The following is a 22,284-nucleotide window of genomic DNA, read 5'->3' as shown; positions in this document are numbered from 1 at the left end:
AGCTCTGACTGTTTGAGTTCAGCTCCTTGTGCCTTTCAGCTCTGCTCATTCAGCTTCTGTAAAAACAAATGGTAACAGTAAAAAGTTCTTCACATTTATGTTATCAGCAGATGAATAACATGGACTCTGACCGGCTGGGTGCAGCTCATTGGCTGTAACCGGGCGATTAGGCTGAGGAAGGCGGAACAGGATCTACCTGTTTTTCCTGGCAGCTCAGCTAACAAACAGCTGGCTCTTCAGTGTCAGCGGGGACGTCAGAGGCATGCTCACTGTCAGAGTCGGTCAGTACAAAACTCCATAGACTTTTTCACACATTTTACTGTAACAGTCTTTGTTCTGGGGTCAGGGTGAAGTCAGACCAGCAGCTCAGGTAAAGGTTTGGTCCCACAGAGGAGCCATGATTCAGCCTCTGCACCTGCACAGGTGTCTGCTCTCATTTAGGTCGCAGAGAGGAAGTGTGTTTCCTCAGGACCTGGATTCACACACCGTCCTGATTTGTTTTTCTGTGTTAATTGTTAATCAGTCACTTTTCTTTTTGATTAATGTTCATTTGCTGGTTCCAGCGTCGCAGCTGCGAGAATCTGCTGATTGTCTCTTTATTTATATGATGATCACCTGATTATTTTTGGGTTTTGAACATAACAAATGTTTGGCTGTGCTTTTGTAATTTCTGGAATTTAAAAGACAGAATGATCAAAAAGATTTTCTTTTGCAGCCTAAAGTTTATTTGCAGCAATAAAACGAAAAAAACACATTTTTACTGAGACGCAGAAGAAGAGATCAAAATGAAGTAAAACTGTTTTTTAACTTTATGCTTTTGTTCAGAAAAGAAATTTATCAGAAAGAGACAGAGGAAGCGAATGCAGAGAAACATTAGGACATGTTCATGTCTGTACGTCATGTTCCACACTTACGTTTCCTCACTTTGAAGAAGGAAACGAATATTTAAGTATGGTAATTAGCAGATTAATCAGTTATGAAAATACACAGAGCACAGTCATGTTCTGTTTGTGAAAAGTGCTGTTGACCTCAGTGAATCCTCATCACAGCAGGACGTGATCAGTCAGTGAAGGAAACGCTGTGTGAGTCCGAGTCAGAGAAGAGCTTCAAAAACTTTCAAATCAGGAGACGAAGCAGTGACCTACACTCAGACCTCTGTTTCTTCAACAGGAAAAACCAAAATGTCCAGACGACAGAATTTCAGAAAAAGTAAGTTTTCACGTCTGTGTATGTGTGTGAGTGTGAGTGCATGCGTGTGAGTGTGTGTGCTCATGTGTGTGTTTTATTACTGAGGTTACTTCCTTCGGGTGTGCCTGTGTGTCACTGATCCCTCGTTTCTCTGCTTCAACTTTCATTTACAGATTTTCATCTTTATTCGTTGTAATAGTTGGAGGATGATTTCACTCAGAATTCACATTAAAAATAAAATTAAAATGAATTATTAGTTTATTGAGCAGCCCATATTTAAATCTTAAACAGAGGTAGGAAAGTTGTGTAATGGCATTTTGAAAAGGTGAAGTTTAATCAAATAAACTGGTCTCTGAGTGAACATTAAATGAGATGTGATGAGATTTAGTGTTTAACCTGAAACACCTACACGTCTCCATGTTGGTTCACCTGCTGTGGATTTTCTCCTTTAGAAATGGTTTTTCATTTGTTTAGTTTTTGTTTCTGATAAAAAAAACATGTAAATCCCCCGATGCAAATCTTGTATCATCAAGCCAGTCGGTCCTAAAACTAAACTAAAATCTCAATTTGATTGTGAATTTTCCTTTTTATTTCTTCTCCCACCGTCACATTGTTGTATAAATTTCATTTTTATTTTTGATCTGAAGAGAGAAAATGATCCAAGATCTGACAAGAAAGAAGCAAAGATTCATGACAGACAGATCCCTCAGATTAACTCTGCTGCAGGTTTACATGCACTCCAGATTTAAGTGGAATCTCATGTTCTCAGTTCAGCCCTCGGCTGTGATGTGGTCTGACTGGTAGAACTGGTGATGACTTAAATACAGTTTATTCACTTACATGTTTGTCTGGTTCTGTCCCTCAGGGGCGCTGCTGTGCACGCTGGTGCTGGTGCCCGTGGTTCTTTTTATCACAGTCATTCAGCAGAAATACATTAACCCATTCACAGGTAGGAGCGTTCACAGCTTCGTGCTCATGACTCAGCCTTTCATTGTCTGATTGATGTGACAGTGTCCTGCATGTTAGTTTGATCATGTCTGTTTAGAAGCTTCACAGTGGAAAAGTCAGTTATTTAACCTGAAATTCATCAAACAGAGGCAACTTCCTGCACGATAAAGCTCCAGGTCCCAGAGCTAAAGTCTCAAACTGGTTTCATGAACATGACAGTTCAGTGATCCCCCCCAGTCTCCAGACCTGGATCCAGTGTCAGAGTACAGCTCCTGATGCAGAGCTCACTGAGTGTAGTTTTTAAACCTGACAGAGCACAGGTGTAGGTGCTGGGACAGATCCTGTGTTTAGCAGGTCCTCACCTGGTTTGATGAACTCAGGACATGTTGTTACCTAGACAGTGGATCAGTGGACAGTGGATCATGTTAGAACTGACATGAATCCCAGCCGACGCTTCACGCCTGCAACTAGTTGGTGGTTGATACAGATATTTATCTCTTTAACAGGAAATCTGCCTGTAACTTCCTGTAGCTTCGTCCTGTGACTTTAACGTCTCTGCATCTTGTGTTTCCAGCTTCATCTGAAGGCTCCGACATGTCCAGTCAGACGTCCAAGACGTCCTCTAAACCATCAGGTTAGTGATTGATTAAACTTGATCCTGATGATGATGATGATGATGATGACTCAGTGACGTCAGTCTGGTGGAGCTGATGGGGGATTAATCAGTTCTGCTTTCCCCTCCAGCTGGATCATGTGGCCTGCAGAGAGACTGTCCAGAGGATCACTTCAGCTTCGTCATCCTGAGCGGAGCCGCCAACGTCATGGCTCCAAAGATCTGTGTCAAAAAGAAACTGTAGGTGTTTCTCTTCTCCTGTGTGTCCTGCTTCAATCTGACCTCACTGATCCAAACCACACGTCTGTAGCTGCATGTACGACTCTCTGCCTCTTCAAGCTCCTCAGTTTTGTAAAGAGATGCATGATCTTTAGCAGGAATCTGTCACAGGTGGCGTGTTCCTTTAAAATGTGCTCCCTGGCTCTGAGATCCATTTGTTTCTGGGCATCTGGCCTGACAACACACTTTCATTTGAAACCCACATGAATGTTGCTCTTACAAAGGTCAAATCTAGAATTGGTTTCCTCCATCATAATAAGTCCTTATTTACACACTCAGTCTACACTCTTCATTACATTATTCCAGCTCCATATCATTATCTGTTTATGCAGCAGCTTACTCTGATCTGTGTTAGTACATCTTTAAATTCTGATCGTACAGATAAATAGATAAATTAATTATACATCATGTATATCGTGGAGGCAGCCGTGGCGCAGCAAGTTAAGAGGGGTCGTGGGTTCGATCCCTCGACCAAGCGCAACCATGTGGTGCCCCTGAGCAAAGCACCGATCCACCCCAGTTTACTGGGCGCCTCGCTAGGCAGCCCCCTGCCCCAGCGTCTCTAGTGCATGTGCATGCTTGTGTGTGTGTTTCATTCACTTGGTGTGGGTAAAATGCAGAGAGTCATTTCCCCAGGAGGGATCGATAAAGTAATTTAAAATTAAAATATACAGATAAATAAAGCAGAATATTTACCTCTTGATCATACGCACGTTTATTTCTGTGAATTGACTTTCTCTCTCTGAAGATGGTGTTTACTGCAGTGAATGCTGCCAAATGAACAGCTGACTTTTGATGTATTGACACATCAGCTGACATCCACAGTTTATCAAACTTTTCTCAGGGTTCTGGGAACAGTATTAAACAACGCTGGATTTGGAATAAACATCGTTATACTAAGCGGTGAGTGTTGAACCAACAAACCTGCATCGCCTCTGCTGCGGTTTCATTAATGATTCTTAATGATAAAGTCGCTGCAGGTGAATTCATCAGTCTCCTCCTCTAACAGGTAAAACAGGGGACGTCATAAAGAGCGGTCACTTTGACATGTACGGTGGGGGTAAGCTACAACACGTTTCATTTCATGTGTTTGAACTGAGACGAGGCTCTGAAGGTTTAAACACTGTGGACTGTGTTTGTGTTGCAGACGTGAAACCTCTCATTGAATTCCTGAAGAGCATCGAGAAAGGATCTGTTGTGCTGATGGCGTCTTATGATGATCCTTCAACAAAGTAAAAATCTCTTTCTTCTCCAGACACCTTTTACATCAGCTGTGATATCAACTGATAAATCAGATGTTATCAGAGAAACGTGGTCCTGGGCCCAAAGTTTGCTCTCGTTCACTTCTTCAAACTCTCAAAAAAAAAAGTTGTCAGAGCTGAATTAACCAACCAGGTCAATAAGGCAGGCAACTGCCCCAGGTAGAAAATTGTAAAATATTCATATTTGAGAAACTGAAAAAAAAAGACTATAAATTATCACAACTACCAGTTAAATCAACTGTGCTGCAATGTGTAGAGGCCTCTCAGGAGCTTAATCTGGTCCTGACGGTGCATGTTAATAAACACTATGAGACATGCGTAAGAGTTTAGTGTCCACGTTTGACATGTCTGTGTCTGACAGGTTAAATGAGGAGGCGAGGAAGCTGATTGCTGAACTGGGAAGCTCTGTGGTCCAGTCACTGGGCTTCAGAGACAACTGGGTGTTTGTTGGTGGGAAAGGAGCAACAGTGAAGAGCAACTTTGAGAAGGTATGACCTGCCAGCTGAGATTTATCAGAACCTCTTTAACCCTCAGAGACTCTTCTCTGGTTTCACCATCTTGGTCTAATGTAGAAGACATGTTCAATTTGAATTCCTTTTAATGTTTAGTGTGATACTGCCGTGTTTTTTTTTGTCAGTCAACTGATCAATTAATTGACTAATCATTTCCTTTTATCTAGTTGTTTGGCCTGAATAAGAACCAGCACTGTGTTTCTGTTTGTTACAGTATCTTAAGAATGACCGCGAAAAAAATAAATACGACAACTGGCCTGAGCTCATCGAACTGCAAGGCTGCATCCCCAAATACCTGGAGTGACCTGCTGCGTCCTGAAACCTGTAAAACAAAACATAAAGCAGGAGAAACACAGTGGGGCTGGAGGACTGAGGTGGGAACAGGTGATATTTCAAACTTTAAGAAGAGATCTGAAGCCAGGTATGTAAAGTAAAGGACGACAGACTGGATGAACCAGTTCTGCTCTTCACGTGGCCTACGCTTCTTCGTCCTCTCCATCTGTTACTGTGACAGTGAAGACGTTTCCCCCAGGAAACCGTTTCTTAATTTTACAAATTTTAGTTGAGCTTCGAAGGATGATGTACGTCAGCGAGGGCTGCTCTGGATCATCTGTCTTCATTAAAGAATAAAATATTTATTTATAGAATAAATAGATGCTAAAGAAGTAACTCGAAAAAGGTTCCCTGCTGCTACATCCTAGTTCAGGACTGGATCTTTTACAGGACGCCGCCCAACAAAAGGTTTTCGTTGCCTCCTAGAGGACGTAAGACTGGACTGATCCTCCCCCCACATGAGACAGTGAAACCTCACAGGGACCAAAACTAATTCATCCGTTCTTTGTTTTCTTATAGAGTCGAAAATGTTCACATTGGCTATCAGGCAGTTACCATAAATGGATTATAGCTCCAGCTGACTGGGGACAGGCCCAGGGGTTTGAGGGGTCAAGGGGCCCAAAGTGAGAGTCTCTGTTTACATTAACATTAACATTTCTTTTTGGAAAAGCACAACTCACCCTTTAACACAGAGTATCTACCAATACAATGTCAGATCCAGAACTTATGTTTATTTACTGTGTTTGCAGTTTTAGAGATGATGATGATGATGATGATGGTGATGATGGCGGTGGTGGTAGTGGATGACGAGTCTGTTTCTCTCAGTTGGTCCAGACTGAAACGCCTGCTGGATGGACTGTGATGATGTGGTTCAGACATTTTTGTTCCCCTCAGGATGAATTTTTGTTTTCAGTATGACGGAGCAATATAGTTTTACGACGAGCTTGTTGAACACCTTCACCTGGTTGCTCATCCATTAATATGTAACAACAAACGCGGACTGTTTACTGAACAAACACTGGATTTCCCGTGCCACATCCTGCAGCAGCATGTTCATTGTTCCAGCTGATGTAACACAACTTTGGCACAGAATAGTTATTGACTTTGTGGGTTCACAAGAACTGGTGGTAACACTTTATGGTACAGTTCACAAGTTTCAGTGTAATTCTGTCGTATGAATCAATAAAATCCTGACTGGCTCAGCTCTGCAGGTTTAGCTCTGGGAAACAACACTGAAGCCTGATGAAAATGGTGTGAACAACCTTTTTCTTGGTGTGCAACAGCCACATATTATATTAAGTCAATTTCTGGACTAATCTTTATTCCAAATCACACAGGAAAGTAGAGGACGATAAATCCCTGTGGTGTGGCTGTAAGTGAGCTCCCTGTAATATGCCACAGTAATGTCTTTAATAAGAGAAACTACAACAGGTATTTGCATCACACAATGAGATAAAGGTCTGTGGGCTGTGACATAATGTGAAGCTGTTTACTCATTTTACTTTACACCAGTGGTAACAACAACAAAAACCTGCAGCCACACGGCCCTTTGTGGAACAGTTTGGACACTTCTGCTTTACACAGTAAGAAAAAAGTTAACACCATTTTCCCCAAACTTCAGTTTTGTGTTTCATTCATCATTCCCTCCTGTGAATCTGGACGTCTGAAAGTGAACTTTGAAGCTTAGTTGGACACTTTTTTTTCTTTGGGTGTAGCTCAGAGAAAAGCCACTGGACATGTTCATTGGACAATAAAATCATGTTCATTGTTCTGTCTTTGTACACATAAATATGTCACTGTATATGTACATGTATGACAATAATGTCTAATATTGCAAAAAAAAACACATTTGTGTATAGTTCAGTAAAGTTATAAAGGGATTTTAAATACTTTTGCGTGGGCAAAATTTGTTAATAGATTATTCATGTTTTAATGACACCTGTCTGACCACTTTAAATTATAAACACACTGACAGGGGTTGTTAACACTTTGAGTGTAGGTGAGGTCGCATGTGAGTCGTTAGGGTCACTGCTCACACGTGGAGCTAAAGAAAGCCTTTCGGATGACAGGTGAAACATCTTCAAGAGCCTCAAGCAAATCCAATTGCCTTTGAACAGCTTTTGGAACCATGTTTAGAACCACATTTGGGGGATTTTCTGTTTTTTGTTTGTTTTTTGTTTTTACTGGATAGAAAAAATACATACATATAAAAACATATTTCAAAGGTTTTCTCTGAACCATCTGCCAAAAACTATCATGATCAAGAGTCACAGTAGTAGTTTGTAGTTAGTAGTAGTTTACAGTTAGTAGTTAATGGGGTTGTTTAAGGTTGACCCTGCAGTAGAATGTATAGTATTGCCCAGCTCCTCAAAAACTTAAAATAAAATTCCTTTAATTTTAAGGCAGGTGTAGTACTGAAGCGAGGCAGCTGTAAGTGTAAGTGAACAATAACTGTAGCTGTCTGAAGCAAAGTAAAAGTACGTGAAAATTATACTACAAGTTGAGTAAATGTAGTTAATTACATTCTATCGCTGAATAAAAGCATCATATAATCCAATAAGGGAAGGTCAGACACTGTGGACTTTTTATTGTATCAATATTTTGTTAAGTTATAATCCTTTCTGTTGTTTTTCCTCCTTGTGAAATCTGTGAGCTGTGAAATCAGGCGTATTTTACTGTAATGTCGTAAACTGTACGATGTTAACGTTTTCATTTCAGGACCTACACGTGAATCCTGTTTCCACCCGAACACTTTTCTGAAAGGACCCTAAAGCTCGTATCTAATTGGCTATACCAACCGCCAATGAACATAAAGAAAAGGGAGGTGAGGACTTGATTGGATGGGTAGTCGGAGTCGTAATGGCGGACTGACGTTTGTTAGAGGCACATTAATGTGCTTTGTTTTGTTCATTCTGAGATAACTTTAATTTATATTTATCTGCTTTAAGTGGGAAATTCTGCATCCAAAATGGCGACGCTAGTTCTGGACAACGGAGCCTATACAGCGAAAATAGGATACAGTCAGGAGAAAGTCAGGTGAGTTGGATCACGGTAACACGTTAGCTAACGATACTGCTAATAATACACAACAATGATAATGATTACAATGAATTCAGTAAACGGACCGTTATAAATAATAGCGGTAATACTTTTCGCGTTATATTAAATAAGTTCAACTCTAATGTTTTTTTAACACACGTAACATTACTTACTTTACCTTTCCGGACAAAACTTAACGCCAGACTCCATTCAAAAAACTGTCGTTTTAAATTATTTTGTTGCTTTTTATTAAACAAACTTACGCTGCAGAACAGCTTTTAACACCAAATATGAAGCCTTAGTTTTAGCTCAAACTAAAAATTGAAATTACGCTTTGGAGAGAAAAGAAACTTAAACGGCAGAAACCCTGGTGTGTTTATTGGCAGGCTTTTGCGTGTAGTTGGCAGACCATAAGGGCTTTCTCTTTGTACCATTATTTCTCTCTTTCTCCCTCAGTGTCATCCCAAATTGTCAGTTTCGCTCCAAAACATCAAGATTAAAAACCTTCACTGCCAATCAGCTCGATGAGATCAAAGATCCCTCAGGCCTCTTCTACATTCTTCCCTTCCAGAAGGTGAGAGTTTAATCACATGTAGAGGCTGCAGTTTTACATCTGGACTGGCTTTTAATCGATCATGTCCTCTCTCTTGTTCTTTGTTTTCAGGGTTATCTGGTCAACTGGGATGTTCAGAGGAAAGTGTGGGATCATCTGTTTGGAAAAGAGATGTTCAAGGTGTTCATTTAATGTGTTTCATTTTTGTTCACAGTGTCTTTTCATCACTAAGCCTTTTTGTTTTCTTCTAGAAATGTGGGAAATATTTTCCCGTGTTTTTTATATGTTCTGTCTACTGATCTAATCTGATCTCATTAAGCCCCTACTCTGCTGATGTTTGTGTTTTCTGGGTTCAGGTGGAGTTTGCAGATACTAGCATCATCATCACAGAGCCGTACTTCAACTTCACTTCTATTCAGGAGTCGATGAACGAGATCCTGTTTGAGGAGTACCAGTTCCAATCAGCTCTCAGAACAAATGGTGAGTCAGGCTGGGTGATGGGTGTATCATCCCTCAGAGAGATTGTCTTGGGCTTTGGTTCAGCAAAATGTTTTCTGAATAAAGAACAAATCTGTGACAAGAGCGAGTGCGTGTGCTCCTCCTCCTTCAAGCTGTTAAGAGTTCCAAGGTCTCCAGCAGCAGCAGCATAGATTTAATCTGGTTTAGGTTTTTCTTCATTTGACTAAGACCAGTGCTCAGAATGGGCAAAGGAGGCCTAGCTCAGGACAGTTTCTTCTCCTTCTCTTGCTTTTCTTAACCTATAAAAACTTCTTTATAACTAGTCTTCCAAAATCGTTTCTCTGCTCTCTCTCATCTTCCCTCCCAGGGCTGTCCCAGGCCAGTGAAGTCAGTTTTAGTTCAGAATTACAGATTTGTCTCAGAAGGTCTGCAGCAGCTCAGTGAAACGGAAATTAAAATGACGGGGAGTCATTGTTAAACCACATCATCTGTTATTGCTGAAAGCTACATCTGGGATTTGAAAATTAACTTATGCCATCATTTAAATTTGAAAGAGGTCATAAGTTGTTGTTTTAAAGGAAACCAATCAATTCAAAAGGTGAGGACTTCCTGGAACAAGAAGATCCTTCAGTTGTCACAGGTTGTAAAGAAGGAAATTCATTTTAACTCGGCATTGTCTTCATCCTGTTCTTGTGAAATCCAGATGTTTTTCAAGATTTTTCTCTTTGGCTGATTAAAGTTTTATTTGTGTTTAATCTCTGCTGTCTCTGTGCTCTATGTTCATCCAGCGGGTTCTCTCAGTGCTCATCACTACTTTCACACCAAACCCTCAGAGCTCTGCTGTTTGGTGGTCGACAGTGGATTCTCCTTCACCCACATCTCCCCCTACTGCCGCAGCAAAAAAATGAAGGAGGGCATCCGCAGGTCAGGGCTGCAACAACATCAGCCTGCAACTGTGTGAACAGCACTGACAACAACAAAATGTTAATGGGCTGTTGGTTTATTTTGTCTTTCAGGATCAATGTAGGAGGGAAGCTTATGACCAATCACCTGAAGGAGATCATTTCCTATCGGTAAATCCACCTCACTCAGCACTGTGGTTTTTGTTGGTTCTTCCTGATTGGCTGCAGGTTTTCTTGTTGCTTGGTTTTACCTCAGCTGGTAGAACAGCCAGAGGTGGAAAGTAACAAAGTACATTTACTCAAGTACTGTACTCAAGTACAATTTACTTTGAGTATTTCTGTTTTCTGAAACTTCATACATCTGCTCCTCCACATTTCAGAGACAGATATTGTTCTTTTTACTGCCCTGCGTTGATCTAACAGAGTAACTGGTTACTTTTGAGGGTGAGATTTTCAGAGATCAATCACAGAAGACTACACAATGAAGTACTGTTACTATGATACTGTAACTACAGGAAATAGTTTTACCTCTGATACTTTAACAGCAGGAAGCTGATGTTGCTACTGATTATACTTTTACTTAAGTAGAATTTTAAGTGCAGGGCCATTACTTGTGATGGAGTAATTTACATTGTTGTATTTGTACTTAACTTTACTCAAGCAAAAGATCTGAATACTATAAAAAAAATACCAGAATACAAAGATCTAAATAAGAAGTAGATGGTTGAACAAATAGTATTTTAATCTGTAGATGGCAGAACACAAAGATCAGATCAAATAATCTTTCTTTTTTTTCAGCCAGTTACATGTCATGGATGAAAGTCATGTGATCAACCAGGTGAAAGAAGATGTCTGCTACGTCTCTCAGCAGTTTTATAAGGACATGGAGATCGCTCAGTAAGTCCACCTCCACCACAGGAAAATCTGATTTGATTTAAAGTGTCTCATCAACCTGTTTTTTTCTTTTGGACAGACAGGACATGTGTTGGACAATTCCTTGGCCAGGAACAGCGAATTGCTGGAGGCCTAGAAATAGCCCAGCACATAACCCCCTATAAAACCACAAGCTTTCATTTTTACACTTCTGACCTCAGACAGGTAACCTGGTGGTGGTTGGTTGAATGACGGTTCTTCTTTGTGGTCTGTTCTCAGGATGAAGGGGGAGGAAAACTCTGTGATGAGGGATTATGTTCTTCCAGATTTCAGCTCCATCAAAAAAGGCTTCTGCAAGGTGAGACAGCATCCATGTTTTCTATATTTTTTCATTTTTGAGAACTTTTTTATGCAACATATAGAATCAATTTAACCATCCTGGGCTTGATTCATGGTCTAGTAATCACTGCTGAGGATGCTGTTATTTATCACTGCTGCTGTCCTCATTAGTCTTTCTGTCAACCAGCCTCGAGAGGAGATGCTCTTCAATGGGAAGTATAAGACAGGAGAGCAGATCCTGAGGTTGGCCAACGAGCGCTTTGCTGTTCCCGAGATACTCTTTCACCCGTCAGATATTGGCATCCAGGAAATGGGCATCCCAGAGGCCATCGTCCACTCCATCCAGTCCCTGCCTGAAGGTCAGGCGTTACCTGCTCACATATCATCCATTTATTTTATGTCCCTGTGTTGGAAACGTACACACCTATAATGTTCACTGCTTGTATTTGTGCGTGAGAAGATTCTAACAGTTTCCTCTGCCATCAGAGATGCAGCCCCATTTCTACCAGAACATTGTCCTGACTGGAGGGAACACTTTGTTTCCAGGCTTCAGAGAGCGACTGGAGGCAGAGCTGCGATCGCTCGTCCCAGCCCACCTCCCTGTGTCCGTCCTATTACCTGCAAAGTAAGTGACTACAAGCCTTGGTGAGAATGCTGATTCTTGGGCACAGCAGTCTTCAAGAGATTCTGTGAATTCTATTCAGTTCAGTTTTATTTATATAGGAGAAGAGGGAGAGAGAGGCCAGGAATAGCTGTGTATCCGAGCACTGTCACGCTGTAATGTTATTAATAATAACAGAAGCAGTAATAGCACCAGCAACTGATCATAATCATAATAAAATGAATGATGATGATGAGCGTTGAGTAGTTTTGGCAGATCCAGATCCTGCAGGTCTGGAGTCCCTGCAGACTGAGGACAGGGAGGAAGAGCACAAACTACAGGAGAGAGAAGTTCATGACAAACAGCAGTGTGATATAAATGAAAGAGAGTGCGAGAGCATCATGGTAGTTTCCCCAGCAGGTCCGGCCTATAGCTTTCAGGTTCTGACTATGAACTCAGTCAAAAAGGAAGGTTTTAACTCTAATCTTAAATATAGACTGTCTGCCCCCAGAACCCAAACTGGGAGCTGGTTCCACAGGAGAGGAGCCTGAAAGCTGAAGGCTCTGCCTCCCCTTCTTCTGTTGGAGACTAGGAATCACGAGTAAGCTGGCGTTCACAGAGTGTTCTGCTGGGAAAACAGGGAACTATGAGCTCTTTAAGATACAGTGAAGGGTTTTCTACATAAAGAGGAGGATTTAAAATTCTGTTCTGGATTTTACAGGGAGCCAATCAGTTTAATATAGTCAAAGTCTAGAGGTAACAAATACATGGACTAGTTTTTTTCTAGTTTTAATTTTCACAGTATTGTGCAGGCAGAAAAAGCCTGTCCTACAGACTTGGTTATTAGATCAGATGTCCTGTGTCTCTGGAATTGATAATATGGTTCTTAAAGGTATTAACTGTCTTATCTTACAGTCCAATCTGTTATTCATGGGAAGGAGGGAAGCTGCTGGCCCATAACCCGGACTACGATGAGATGGTGGTGACAAGAGAGGACTATGAAGAGAATGGACATTGTATTTGTGAAGAAAAGTTTGACATTTGACTTCTGCATTTTCATGAACATAAAAAAAAAATCAGCATCTGAGAGATCAGACACAAACACCTCCCAAATAACAGTTTATATTAAACTGTAATTCTGATCACTCACAGGACAAACAGCATCTGTCTGTAAAGTGTTACTGCAAAATGGGTTCAGACAAGTAAAATGAAAACTTGTTTTTTCTACAGCAGTTATATTTGAATTCCAGTGTGTTGTATTTGAACATGTCAGGATTTATGGTATAGGTGGGTATGATAGGACTAGTTTTAAAATTTATTCAAGTACTTTTAAACCAACAAAGTGATAAATAACAAAAAAAAAAGTGATAAATAACAGAAGGAGCACTCCTACTGTTTTCCAGCAGGAGTGCTCTTTTTGAGGCCGTTCAGTGAAGGCTTAAAACTAGTGTTTACACTGTAACACTGGAATATAACATTTACAAAAATATATATCACCCTTCAGCTGAACAGATAAGTATGAAAAATCCAAGCAATTAAAGCATTTTAGGGTATTAATGTTGAACTGGGTATTTATAAAACCCACTGTTAGAAAAACAGAACACTGGAACGGTCCTTTAAACGGCTTCCGTACGTCTGCTTCTGGCGGGAATCCAGTGCTATGTTGCTCGCTGGGTTAGCTTTCCTCGCTTCATTTGCGTTTTAATCAACTAATGGGTCTAACCTCTCTCAGAAAGTAAAACTAGAAGACATAAGATATGTCTGTTTGATTTTCAGAGTTAACTACAACCCAGTCGTGTCCGTCGGTTTATCTATTTGTTTTTTTTTTAATCAAACGACAGCTAGCTCCATTAGCAGCTTAAGCTAAAATAAGGTTAGCTGCATACAGTTAGTCACCATTAGCAGAGTCTGGTGTTTGTTTTACCTACCAGGTGAGTAGTTTAAAATTAACCAGGTAATCTGCGCTACAGACCAGGCTGGGAAAATGGCAACAGGGAGAAAACAGATGAAGAGAAAACACCCAGAGGAAAAATCAGATAAAAAGATTTTTGATTTCACTGAAGAAGATGAAAAGAAAGGGTTGAGTGGTTCAGAGGATGATGTCAGAGAAGGTGAGTGTAAGGTAACTTTAGGTTCACCTGGTGGTAACGTTTCACACGGGTCTGGTTAGCTTCATTCTTAATTTTAATGACTGTTTTTGTCCCAAGATGAGACTCCAGTGGTGGACAAAGTGGCAAAAAAGAGACCAGCTGCAGACTTTGAAGTAGAGGAGGCAAACTGCGCTGTTGGGTATTAATAGTGTTTTAATACTGTTTGTGTAATGATATGAAATAAATATGTTAAAAGATTTACTCAGATTTTATAAAAGTAAAACTTCATTGTTACAGGTAACAATCCCACTGAAGTTGAAGAATAACAGTATTAGCAACAAATTGTACTTAATTTATCAAAGTACAAGTTAACAGTATCAGTAGTAAAAGTGTTTTCTGCAGTTAAAGTATCACAGTAACAGTTGATATACGACTGGTTTTAATTACTTTGTATAAAGGTAGATAGTTTAGCCCAGTGATTCCCAGCCCAGGGGTCTGCAGGTAGATCTAAGGGGTCATCAGATGATTGATGGGAGAGAAAAGCAGTGGTTCACTGAAATTAAATGAGAGAAGTTTGGAGGGTAAATCCCTCTTCAGCTGCCAACAGCTCATCTGTGACAGTGGGCCCCAGCTAGTCTGGTTTATTTTAACTTGTCACATTTCAAAATGGTTCAAAACCCCTAATCTAATCTGAGGTAATGTGTTGTATTGTACAAGATGAGCAAATGTTAACTGTTAAAATCCTAATCTGAAATGTAACTAGTAGATAAAATGGTCACATAAATGTGCTGCTGTGAGATGTACAGTATCTCCCTCATAAAGTGGAAATACTCAAGGAGAGTAAAGTTCCTCAAAATGGTACTTATGTACAGTACTTGAATAAATGTGCTTAGTTATTTTCCACCACTGTAAAAATAACTTTTCTCTGTTTCCACTCCAGAAATGAGGTACAATCCATGCTGGAGAAATTTGGAGGTAAGCAGCTTTGTACTTGTGTTTCTTTTTTTTTGGACTGGACTGGTAAAGGATTTTTGAAAAGTCAGTAATCTCAAATCAGGCATTTCCCAATTGACCTATATTGATAATTGTTTAAATAGAAATCAGTGTTTAGTAAATTGTGCTTACACTCGGCAAAATATTGAAAAACTGAGGCAACACGCAGCTTTGTCTTGCTCTGTTTCAGCTGACATCAGCAAGGTGATGCAGGCCAAGAAGAAACGTCTGGAGAGTCTCACAAAGAATTACATGAAGGGAAGTCAACACAAACTGGAGCAGCTGTGGAACAACTATCACAGCCAGAGGTTTGACTTTCTCCTTCCATGATGTCAGGAAAACCACAAAACTGAGAAAACCTGATCAAACTATTGATCTGTGAAGGAAATGACTTCATTTCCTGAGTCACATGAATAAGCCTACAGCCTAAATACATATTTATTTTTATGACCATTCGATCATTTTATCCCTGAAAAATCTCTAACAAGTGGTCCTCACATTATCAGTGGCATAATCTTAAAACTGCCAAATTTCTACAAGAGCTAACCAGATAAATGAGTGAAAGGAATTATCAATGTTTATTTCATGTCATGATGGTGACCACAGTGTGTGTCTGCAGGCAGAAGATGACTCAGCAGTACTCTCAGCAGGTTTCCACAGCTCTGCAGCAGTGGGAGACTGAAGCCCAGCGAGCTGAGGAGCAGGAGGAGAAGCTCAATGTCAGTTCATGTATTTGATGGATTGGTTATTCAGGACCACGGGGTTGATCCTTTGTGACCTCCGGTTCTATGTGTAAATGCCCTCAGATCCTTGTAAAGCTCATCTTGTAAAAACACCAGATAACTTCAATGTAATGCAGGCTTCATCACCAGCAGCTGTACAGTTTGGATTTTCCTTTTAAATAACTTTAAAGTTAAGTCAGTATCCCAGTGCCTGTACAGAGCACCACTGACCTGCTGTACTACACTTCAACTAAAATATGAACAAAGTGGCCCAGAGGTCTCACTGGCAGAGGACAACTGCTGTTTGTAACCAAAGGGATCTGTCTCTCATTTCTGTAGAATCTGTTCAGGCAGCAGCAGAAAATCCTGCAGCAGGCCAGAGTGGTGCAGAACCAGAAGCTGAAGACCGTCAGAGAGCTGTACGAGCAGTTTGTGAAGGTGAGGTCTGTGAAACCTTCGTGCTCACAGATTGAGGAGTTAGAACAAAGGTCTTATACTGTATTAAAAAGTCTCCTATGTAATGTACAAAGATCTTCGATATTTTTCTCTTGCCTGCAGTTGGCAGTAATGTTTCTTATAAAATGTTTTTGGGTGTGATTATAACACAATAATGGCTGAAAAATCTCCAATACTGTTGTTCCAGACCTTTCACTTTATGTAAAATTCATGTGGACCATAGACAAATAATTTATCTTTAAATTGATCCAGATCCAGGTCATGTTTAATTAATTCATTATATTACTAAGAATTGTTGTATGCTGCTGGGAGGTTCTGGAAAAATGTGATATAACAGTAAGTAGATTTACTGACTAAGTGCATGAAAGGTATTAAAAGTATCATTGAAAAACAGTTGGGATGTTTCACACTGAGCAGTCAAACCCAAGTCCTTCCTCCCTGTTTCCTCCAGAACATGGAGGACATGGAGAAGAACCACGAGGCTTTCCTGCAGGGGGCGCAACAAGAGCTGAAGAAGGAGATGGCCACGCTGCAGAAGAAGATCCTCATGGACACAGTGAGTTCAGTCAACAGAGGACAATGTACAAGTCATAATGTTACGAGCCAACTTAAATATCTGATGCACAAAGTGTGATTTTATAAAATCTAATAATAAGACACTGTTGAATGCCTGTGGGGAAACTGGGTCAGTGAAGTGCTGATTATTTACGCTGACAGATTGTTTAAAAATTGGTTAAATATTAAAACAGTAAACTTTTGAAAACAAAGTGTATAAAGTGTTTTACATGGTTGAAACAGGATTAAAACATTTCAGAACAACAGTGAAGCAAACAAAATCATCCAAGTGCAAATAATCCAAAATAAAAAGGAGTAAAATAAACAACAGTTAAATAAGATAAAAACAGTAAAAAAAAAATGGAAACAATAAAAAAAAGCTGAGACGTGCTGACATTAACAAAAAGCTTGTATAAAGTAAAGAGATGAGATAAAATAACGTGATCCTTCAGACTCCGATCACGTCCTCTGTTGATCTCCACCTTCATGTTCATGTGTTTCCATAGCAACAGCAGGAGATGGCCACTGTCCGCAAGTCGCTGCAGACCATGCTGTTCTAACCTGCTGTTTCCATGGTACCGGAGCTTGTCAACCTACGTTAAGGGTGTATTTCGAAGAGTTGTCATGGTTATGTACATCCTGTAAACTTTATTTAGTTCATGTTCATGCTGTTGCAGCAATAGTTTGTGATTTCAACGACTTATAAATATGACTTTCCTGCTCTGCCTCTTACAGCTGAGTTCTGTTTGCTCTGTTTACTCTGCTGCGTATTTATTTCATGTTTGTTTCTACTTCAAATGCTTTGTATAAACTGTTAATTAACTGGTTGACAACTTGAGTCACAGATGATGAATGTGATGATTAAAATTTCACATCTTAATCTTACAGTCTTAAAACTTGAAAATAACCCTGAGCTTCTGTGAATGAGTGGAAAAAAATAAAGGAGATTCTTTATGTGCAAAGTCTTTAATTTTTACAAGTCAAGGTTTTAAGAGTTGAATGTAATTAATCTGATAAACTTCAGACTTAGAAGTGAGATGATGTGTTAATGTGCAGCTTTAAATGATTTAATGAGGAATGTTCCAGGTAGAACTTTCACATTCTAAGCCTCATTATCCCACGGCTTTTCTTTCATACTTTGGGTGATACATGGCGAATCAGGTGTTAAATCCCATTATGTGTGGTATTAAAATGTCTTTAAACGTCCTAAATGTCCCCTGTAAACTGACAACTGAAACCGGAACAGAACTCTAACACACGTAAACAGAGAGTTCGGTACTTTTCCGTGTGACACCGGATATTTCCGGTCATATTGCAGCTTCTTCCTGTTGTACGTTTAGCGGCTGCTCCGCCACAGACTGTCCGTTAAAAAGCCGCGGCAGGGCCACAATATTTAGGTAAAGTTCACTCATACCGCTACTATGATGCTATTGTCGCCGGTAGCAATAAAGTTTGGTTGATTCTACTGTTTATCGTCGCATTTGTCTGAACTGTAGCTGCTTCGGCTGCTTCTCGGTGCTAATGAAGCTAACAAACAAGCTGCTGAGTTTGTGTTTACTGTTTTTCTGAAGCGGGTTTGGTAAAGTCGAACTGGTTTTGGTTCATTTGGTGAAAATTCCCGGTTTTATTTTCGTGTCTCTTGGTCTGTATCAGTGTCCGTTAAATAATCCGAGCTTAGAACAGACTAAAACCTGCGCGGTGTTTGCGTTCAACCTCTTCTCTAATTCATCGTGTGTATTGTCTTCAGTGTCTGGGTGATATGAGTCTGGATCTGAGGCGGTTTTAGAGTTGGGACCAGGTGTGTACCAGCCGCTCCAGGAGGCCATGGATGAGCCGTTAGCAGCCAGCCCCTGTTCGTCTGACGCGGACAGTCCCGGAGGTCTGAACCGAGGATGTCTGCTCAACCCCGCAGACCTTCTGTACCATGATCTGTCCATCATTGTCCCAGAAACACCCAGGTAACACGAGTGTGTGTGTGTGTGTGTGTGTGTGTGTGTGTGTGTGAGAGAGAGAGGGAGAACCATGCGCTAATATGTGTATACAGATTTATGTTCAGTCCTGACCAAACGCCTGTCTGAATTAAACATGTGATAAAAGGGTCAATAAATAGCATGAAAAGTATGAAAATAAGAATGAAAACCAGCTGGGAATTTCATGCTGGTTACAGATGCTAAAATGCCAAAGAGTCTCCTGCCCCAACCTCGGGATTCACAGTTTGTATTAATCATATAACATTGTAAATGAATTATCTTTAGGTTTTAAATTTTCGATCGGACAGAACCAGCAGTTTAAAGACACCATCTTAGGCTTTGGGAAACTCTTATAGGCATTTTCACAGACTCAGTGATTCATAATCCATAATGAAAGTGAAAGTAATTGTTTAACGTCAGTCAGGGAAAATAGGGAGGAAAGTTCAGACTGTCAGGTGGTTTCCATCACAGTGAACAAGAATTTGAATTTGTGTTTATATTATCATAAGTATTTGTGTTATTTATATGTGCGCCTTAAAGCCGGGAATCTCTGCAAAATTTCGTAATGTTCGCATAATGACAATAAAGACTCTTGAATCTTGAACAAGAATAAAGATGTCCTCATCTTTATCACCAAGTGTCTGTCTGTCACCTCCAACATATGTGGAAACTTCAGCTGCCTGCTCCTCTATTTATGGGAAAGTGTCATAGAAGAGTAAAAAGAATTTCATGTCAGCGGCCACATGTTCATTTGTTTGTCCTTACTGTGGCATGAATGAAAACAGACAGAGGACTGTCATCAAATCACAGAATGAGTCACTGCTGGTCAAAAAATCAGGAAGTTCTTTGATTTTGTGTTTAAACCTGTGGCTTTGTTTCAGTCCACAGCTCAGCAAACGGAGGAGACGCAGTCGAATCACGGAGGAACATCTCAGCCCTGTAAGTCACAGTAAGGACTTGCAGATTTTGATCGACGCTGTATATGTGTCATGGCCTCACATCAGTTGACTGCTGCGTGTGTCTGTCCACAGGTGGCAGTCAGGGGCTCCGCAGGACCTGAGCATCCCGCCAGCAGAGAAGCAGGTTTCTCATGTAAATCCAAACGCAGGCGGTTGGCAGCAGTGATGGGAGAGCAGAGCATTGGCGTTGTTCCTGCTTCAGTTCCTCTTAGGACTTTTCCTCTGGACAGCTGGCTGGAGGCCCCGCTGTCCACTGCATCCTCTTCCTCCTCCTCCTCCTCCTCCTACCTCACTCCAGCATCAGAGGAGGAGGTGGATGAGGTGTCTTTGACTGTGGCGGGCTCCACAGTAGAAGCCAGTCCTGTTTCTGTCAGTCGGACGAGGAGGCAAAGTCCAACGGCGGTTTCAGCTTCACCTTCACCCCCACCCCCCTCTGACTCTCTGTCCTTCCTGACAGCAGAGGAGAGGAGATGGCTGAACGCCGAACAAGGACACACCTCAGCAGGTAAGGACACATCTACTCAAACTCTGTGAAGTAAATAACTGATCCAAAAAGATTATTTAGTGTAAAACTTTAATCAGCTTCAGGCTGAACCTCAGGAATTAAGCAAACAGCTGAATTCCACTCAGAGACAGATGAAAACTTCCAGACCACAGCCGTTTGAGTTCGGTCGTTTTTTTCAGCAGCAGCGGAGGAGATTATCATCAGTGACGATGAGGAGGCCGCGGTTCGCTCGGCACAGATGGAGGAAGACGAGGTGTTGGCCCGGAGCCTGCAGGTAGGAGCGTTCACCTGCTGAGACACAGACACCTCACCTGTGCAGAGGCCTGACTGAAAAGGTTTCGTGTTTATCTTCATTCAGGCCCAGTTTGACCGAGAGGAGGCCGAGTCACATGGCAGACACCAGCACCACCATCATCTTCATCAGCAGAGCCACCACATGGTGAGAGGAGGAGCCAGTTTCTGCATCATCAGCACTTTGCCTGCTGATACAGTGTCGTTGTCAATGCTGTTCACAGCTGTTCAGGCTCCACAAGCTGTCAGCGATGATTATTCTCTTCACGTCTGTCAGAAGCGTTTTTGTGAACAGGGTCTGTAGTGGAGTCTGTGGGGATGTGGTTTGATGTGAGGTGCTGACCACAGTGACTTGTTCTCTGCAGTATCATCCCTTCATGCAGCCCAGCTGGATGTCTCATGTTCTCGCTGCGGTCTCTCCTCCAGCCGCCTTTGAACACGGTATGATGACTTTCTCAGTCTTAGCAGTTTCTGATGTTTGTAACTAACAACTCCTTTACAAGAACTGACCGGCAGCTGGACTAGTAAACCCACAGTGAACAGAACCAGATGTTAACCAGCTTAAAACAATACAACTTTTTTTTTTTACCAGATCTGATTGGTCAACGCAGGAGACATGGGCGGAGCAGAAGGAGGAACGCCATGCCTGATTTTTCAGAGGACCTTCAGGGAAATGATTATGAGGTGAGGAAGACTGGCTGGAGTAAAACCTGGCCATTAGTCCCTGTCAGGTACGACGTGAAGACAGAAAAAGGGAGGACACATGAGACACTAAGACATTTCTATAAGCAGCAACACTGCTGTAACGCACCGTCGATGAGATGCCAGTTTCCTGTAGTTCCGACGCCTTCTGTCCATCTGTTCGTCTTTCAGGTTCTTCTGGAGTTTGAGGAACGTCAAGGCGCCGTCGTGTCCAAGAAGTTGAGTCGGAGGGAAATCCAGAGGTTTCCCACCAAAACCTTCCAGTCTGCCAACAGCGCCGGGAACACCCAGTGAGTCCAGCAGCTGGTCTGACCTGGACCTCAGTATTTCTGGCCTCTCCTGATTCCTGGTCCACATTTGAAGTGTGTCTGCCTCTTCTGCCGGTGACTGGTTCTGTCCTGATTTTGATTGGCAGGTGTCAGATCTGTTTCTGTGACTACACTGATGGGGAGAAGCTGAGGATGTTGCCATGTTTCCATGACTACCACGTCCAGTGTATTGACCGATGGTTAAAGGTAACGGCTCATTGAGACTCCACACATTATGTTCTGCTCCAAATAAAGTGAAAAAAGAAAAACCAGGTTTAAATGTGTCGAGAGAGAAACCAGTTATACATTTATAAATATTTATTAACGGTGTGTAGTCAACAGGGTGTGATTTCAAATTCAGCACCGGTCACCCACAAGAGCCAGGATGAGCCTGTGATGTTGGTTCACCTCTTTAGTTCAGTTCATGTTCCCCTCAGGATGAATCACAGGCCACTTACCTTAGAACCCTGTCTGTCAAGACCATCACTTATCACCACTTCATGACATTAACTGCTCATCTGCCCCCCCTCCCCACAGGATAACACCACCTGTCCAATCTGCAGGGCTAACCTGGCTGACAGGGACTCCCTGGCCCCTCCAACCCTCTGACCTCTGACCCTGGCGTCTTACTTGAAGACTTGAGTCTCACTGTAGTTTGTGTTTGATGAAGAAAATTTCATCAACTCGGCTTTTTTTTATACTTTTATTTAACCTTTTTCGCTCAGAACTGAATTAAAACAATAAAACATCGAAGCTGCTGCAGATCTTTGTTTTGTCTTGAGCTCGTTCCAATCTGAGCCTAAAATAAAATTCAAGATGTTTCTCTTTTTTG

The 22,284-nt window shown here is 41.3% G+C and overlaps 4 protein-coding genes across 13 annotated transcripts; all 4 read left to right on the top strand.

Annotated features, from left to right (window-relative positions):
* Positions 1-21: 21 nt before the first annotated feature.
* zgc:101783 (uncharacterized protein LOC447883 homolog) lies at positions 22-5,186 on the top strand. 7 transcript variants are annotated; one of them, XM_041038961.1, is made up of 10 exons: positions 22-281; positions 1,053-1,209; positions 2,054-2,137; positions 2,711-2,770; positions 2,881-2,989; positions 3,873-3,931; positions 4,038-4,088; positions 4,176-4,260; positions 4,652-4,778; positions 5,017-5,186. In XM_041038961.1, the coding sequence occupies exons 2-10, from the start codon at positions 1,182-1,184 to the stop codon at positions 5,104-5,106; spliced, it is 693 nt and encodes a 230-aa protein (XP_040894895.1). In that variant the 5' UTR covers positions 22-281; positions 1,053-1,181; the 3' UTR covers positions 5,107-5,186. The 7 variants fall into 7 exon arrangements, with proteins under 7 accessions (XP_040894895.1, XP_040894894.1, XP_040894899.1 ...); XM_041038960.1 differs by having other exon boundaries at positions 205-281; positions 1,171-1,209; XM_041038962.1 differs by having other exon boundaries at positions 267-281; positions 1,050-1,209.
* A 2,786-nt stretch (positions 5,187-7,972) lies between these two features.
* actr6 (actin related protein 6) lies at positions 7,973-13,148 on the top strand. 2 transcript variants are annotated; one of them, XM_041039312.1, is made up of 11 exons: positions 7,973-8,171; positions 8,631-8,748; positions 8,839-8,907; positions 9,084-9,207; positions 10,020-10,110; positions 10,203-10,259; positions 10,887-10,985; positions 11,241-11,319; positions 11,488-11,659; positions 11,787-11,925; positions 12,817-13,148. In XM_041039312.1, the coding sequence occupies exons 1-11, from the start codon at positions 8,104-8,106 to the stop codon at positions 12,944-12,946; spliced, it is 1,146 nt and encodes a 381-aa protein (XP_040895246.1). In that variant the 5' UTR covers positions 7,973-8,103; the 3' UTR covers positions 12,947-13,148. The 2 variants fall into 2 exon arrangements, with proteins under 2 accessions (XP_040895246.1, XP_040895245.1); XM_041039311.1 differs by having other exon boundaries at positions 9,975-10,110; positions 12,817-13,144.
* A 205-nt stretch (positions 13,149-13,353) lies between these two features.
* sycp3 (synaptonemal complex protein 3) lies at positions 13,354-17,553 on the top strand. Its single transcript, XM_041039313.1, has 7 exons — positions 13,354-14,190; positions 14,932-14,966; positions 15,175-15,292; positions 15,604-15,703; positions 16,046-16,144; positions 16,614-16,718; positions 17,224-17,553. Exons 2-7 carry the CDS (start codon positions 14,948-14,950, stop codon positions 17,275-17,277), a joined length of 495 nt encoding a protein of 164 aa, XP_040895247.1. The 5' UTR covers positions 13,354-14,190; positions 14,932-14,947; the 3' UTR covers positions 17,278-17,553.
* Positions 17,554-18,011: 458 nt separating this feature from the next.
* On the top strand, positions 18,012-22,208 carry si:ch211-59o9.10 (uncharacterized protein LOC561841 homolog). Of its 3 annotated transcripts, none has more exons than XM_041038546.1 (11): positions 18,012-18,114; positions 18,465-18,675; positions 19,569-19,626; positions 19,719-20,151; positions 20,337-20,425; positions 20,510-20,590; positions 20,808-20,883; positions 21,035-21,126; positions 21,316-21,434; positions 21,560-21,659; positions 21,990-22,208. In XM_041038546.1, the coding sequence occupies exons 2-11, from the start codon at positions 18,542-18,544 to the stop codon at positions 22,059-22,061; spliced, it is 1,254 nt and encodes a 417-aa protein (XP_040894480.1). In that variant the 5' UTR covers positions 18,012-18,114; positions 18,465-18,541; the 3' UTR covers positions 22,062-22,208. The 3 variants fall into 3 exon arrangements, with proteins under 3 accessions (XP_040894480.1, XP_040894479.1, XP_040894477.1); XM_041038545.1 differs by having other exon boundaries at positions 20,334-20,425; XM_041038543.1 differs by having other exon boundaries at positions 20,331-20,425.
* Positions 22,209-22,284: the final 76 nt, after the last annotated feature.

The sequence above is a fragment of the Toxotes jaculatrix genome, chromosome 5 (assembly GCF_017976425.1).
Source record: "Toxotes jaculatrix isolate fToxJac2 chromosome 5, fToxJac2.pri, whole genome shotgun sequence".
Classification (NCBI taxonomy): domain Eukaryota; kingdom Metazoa; phylum Chordata; class Actinopteri; family Toxotidae; genus Toxotes; species Toxotes jaculatrix.
This window is presented reverse-complemented; position numbering and strand designations above follow the sequence as displayed.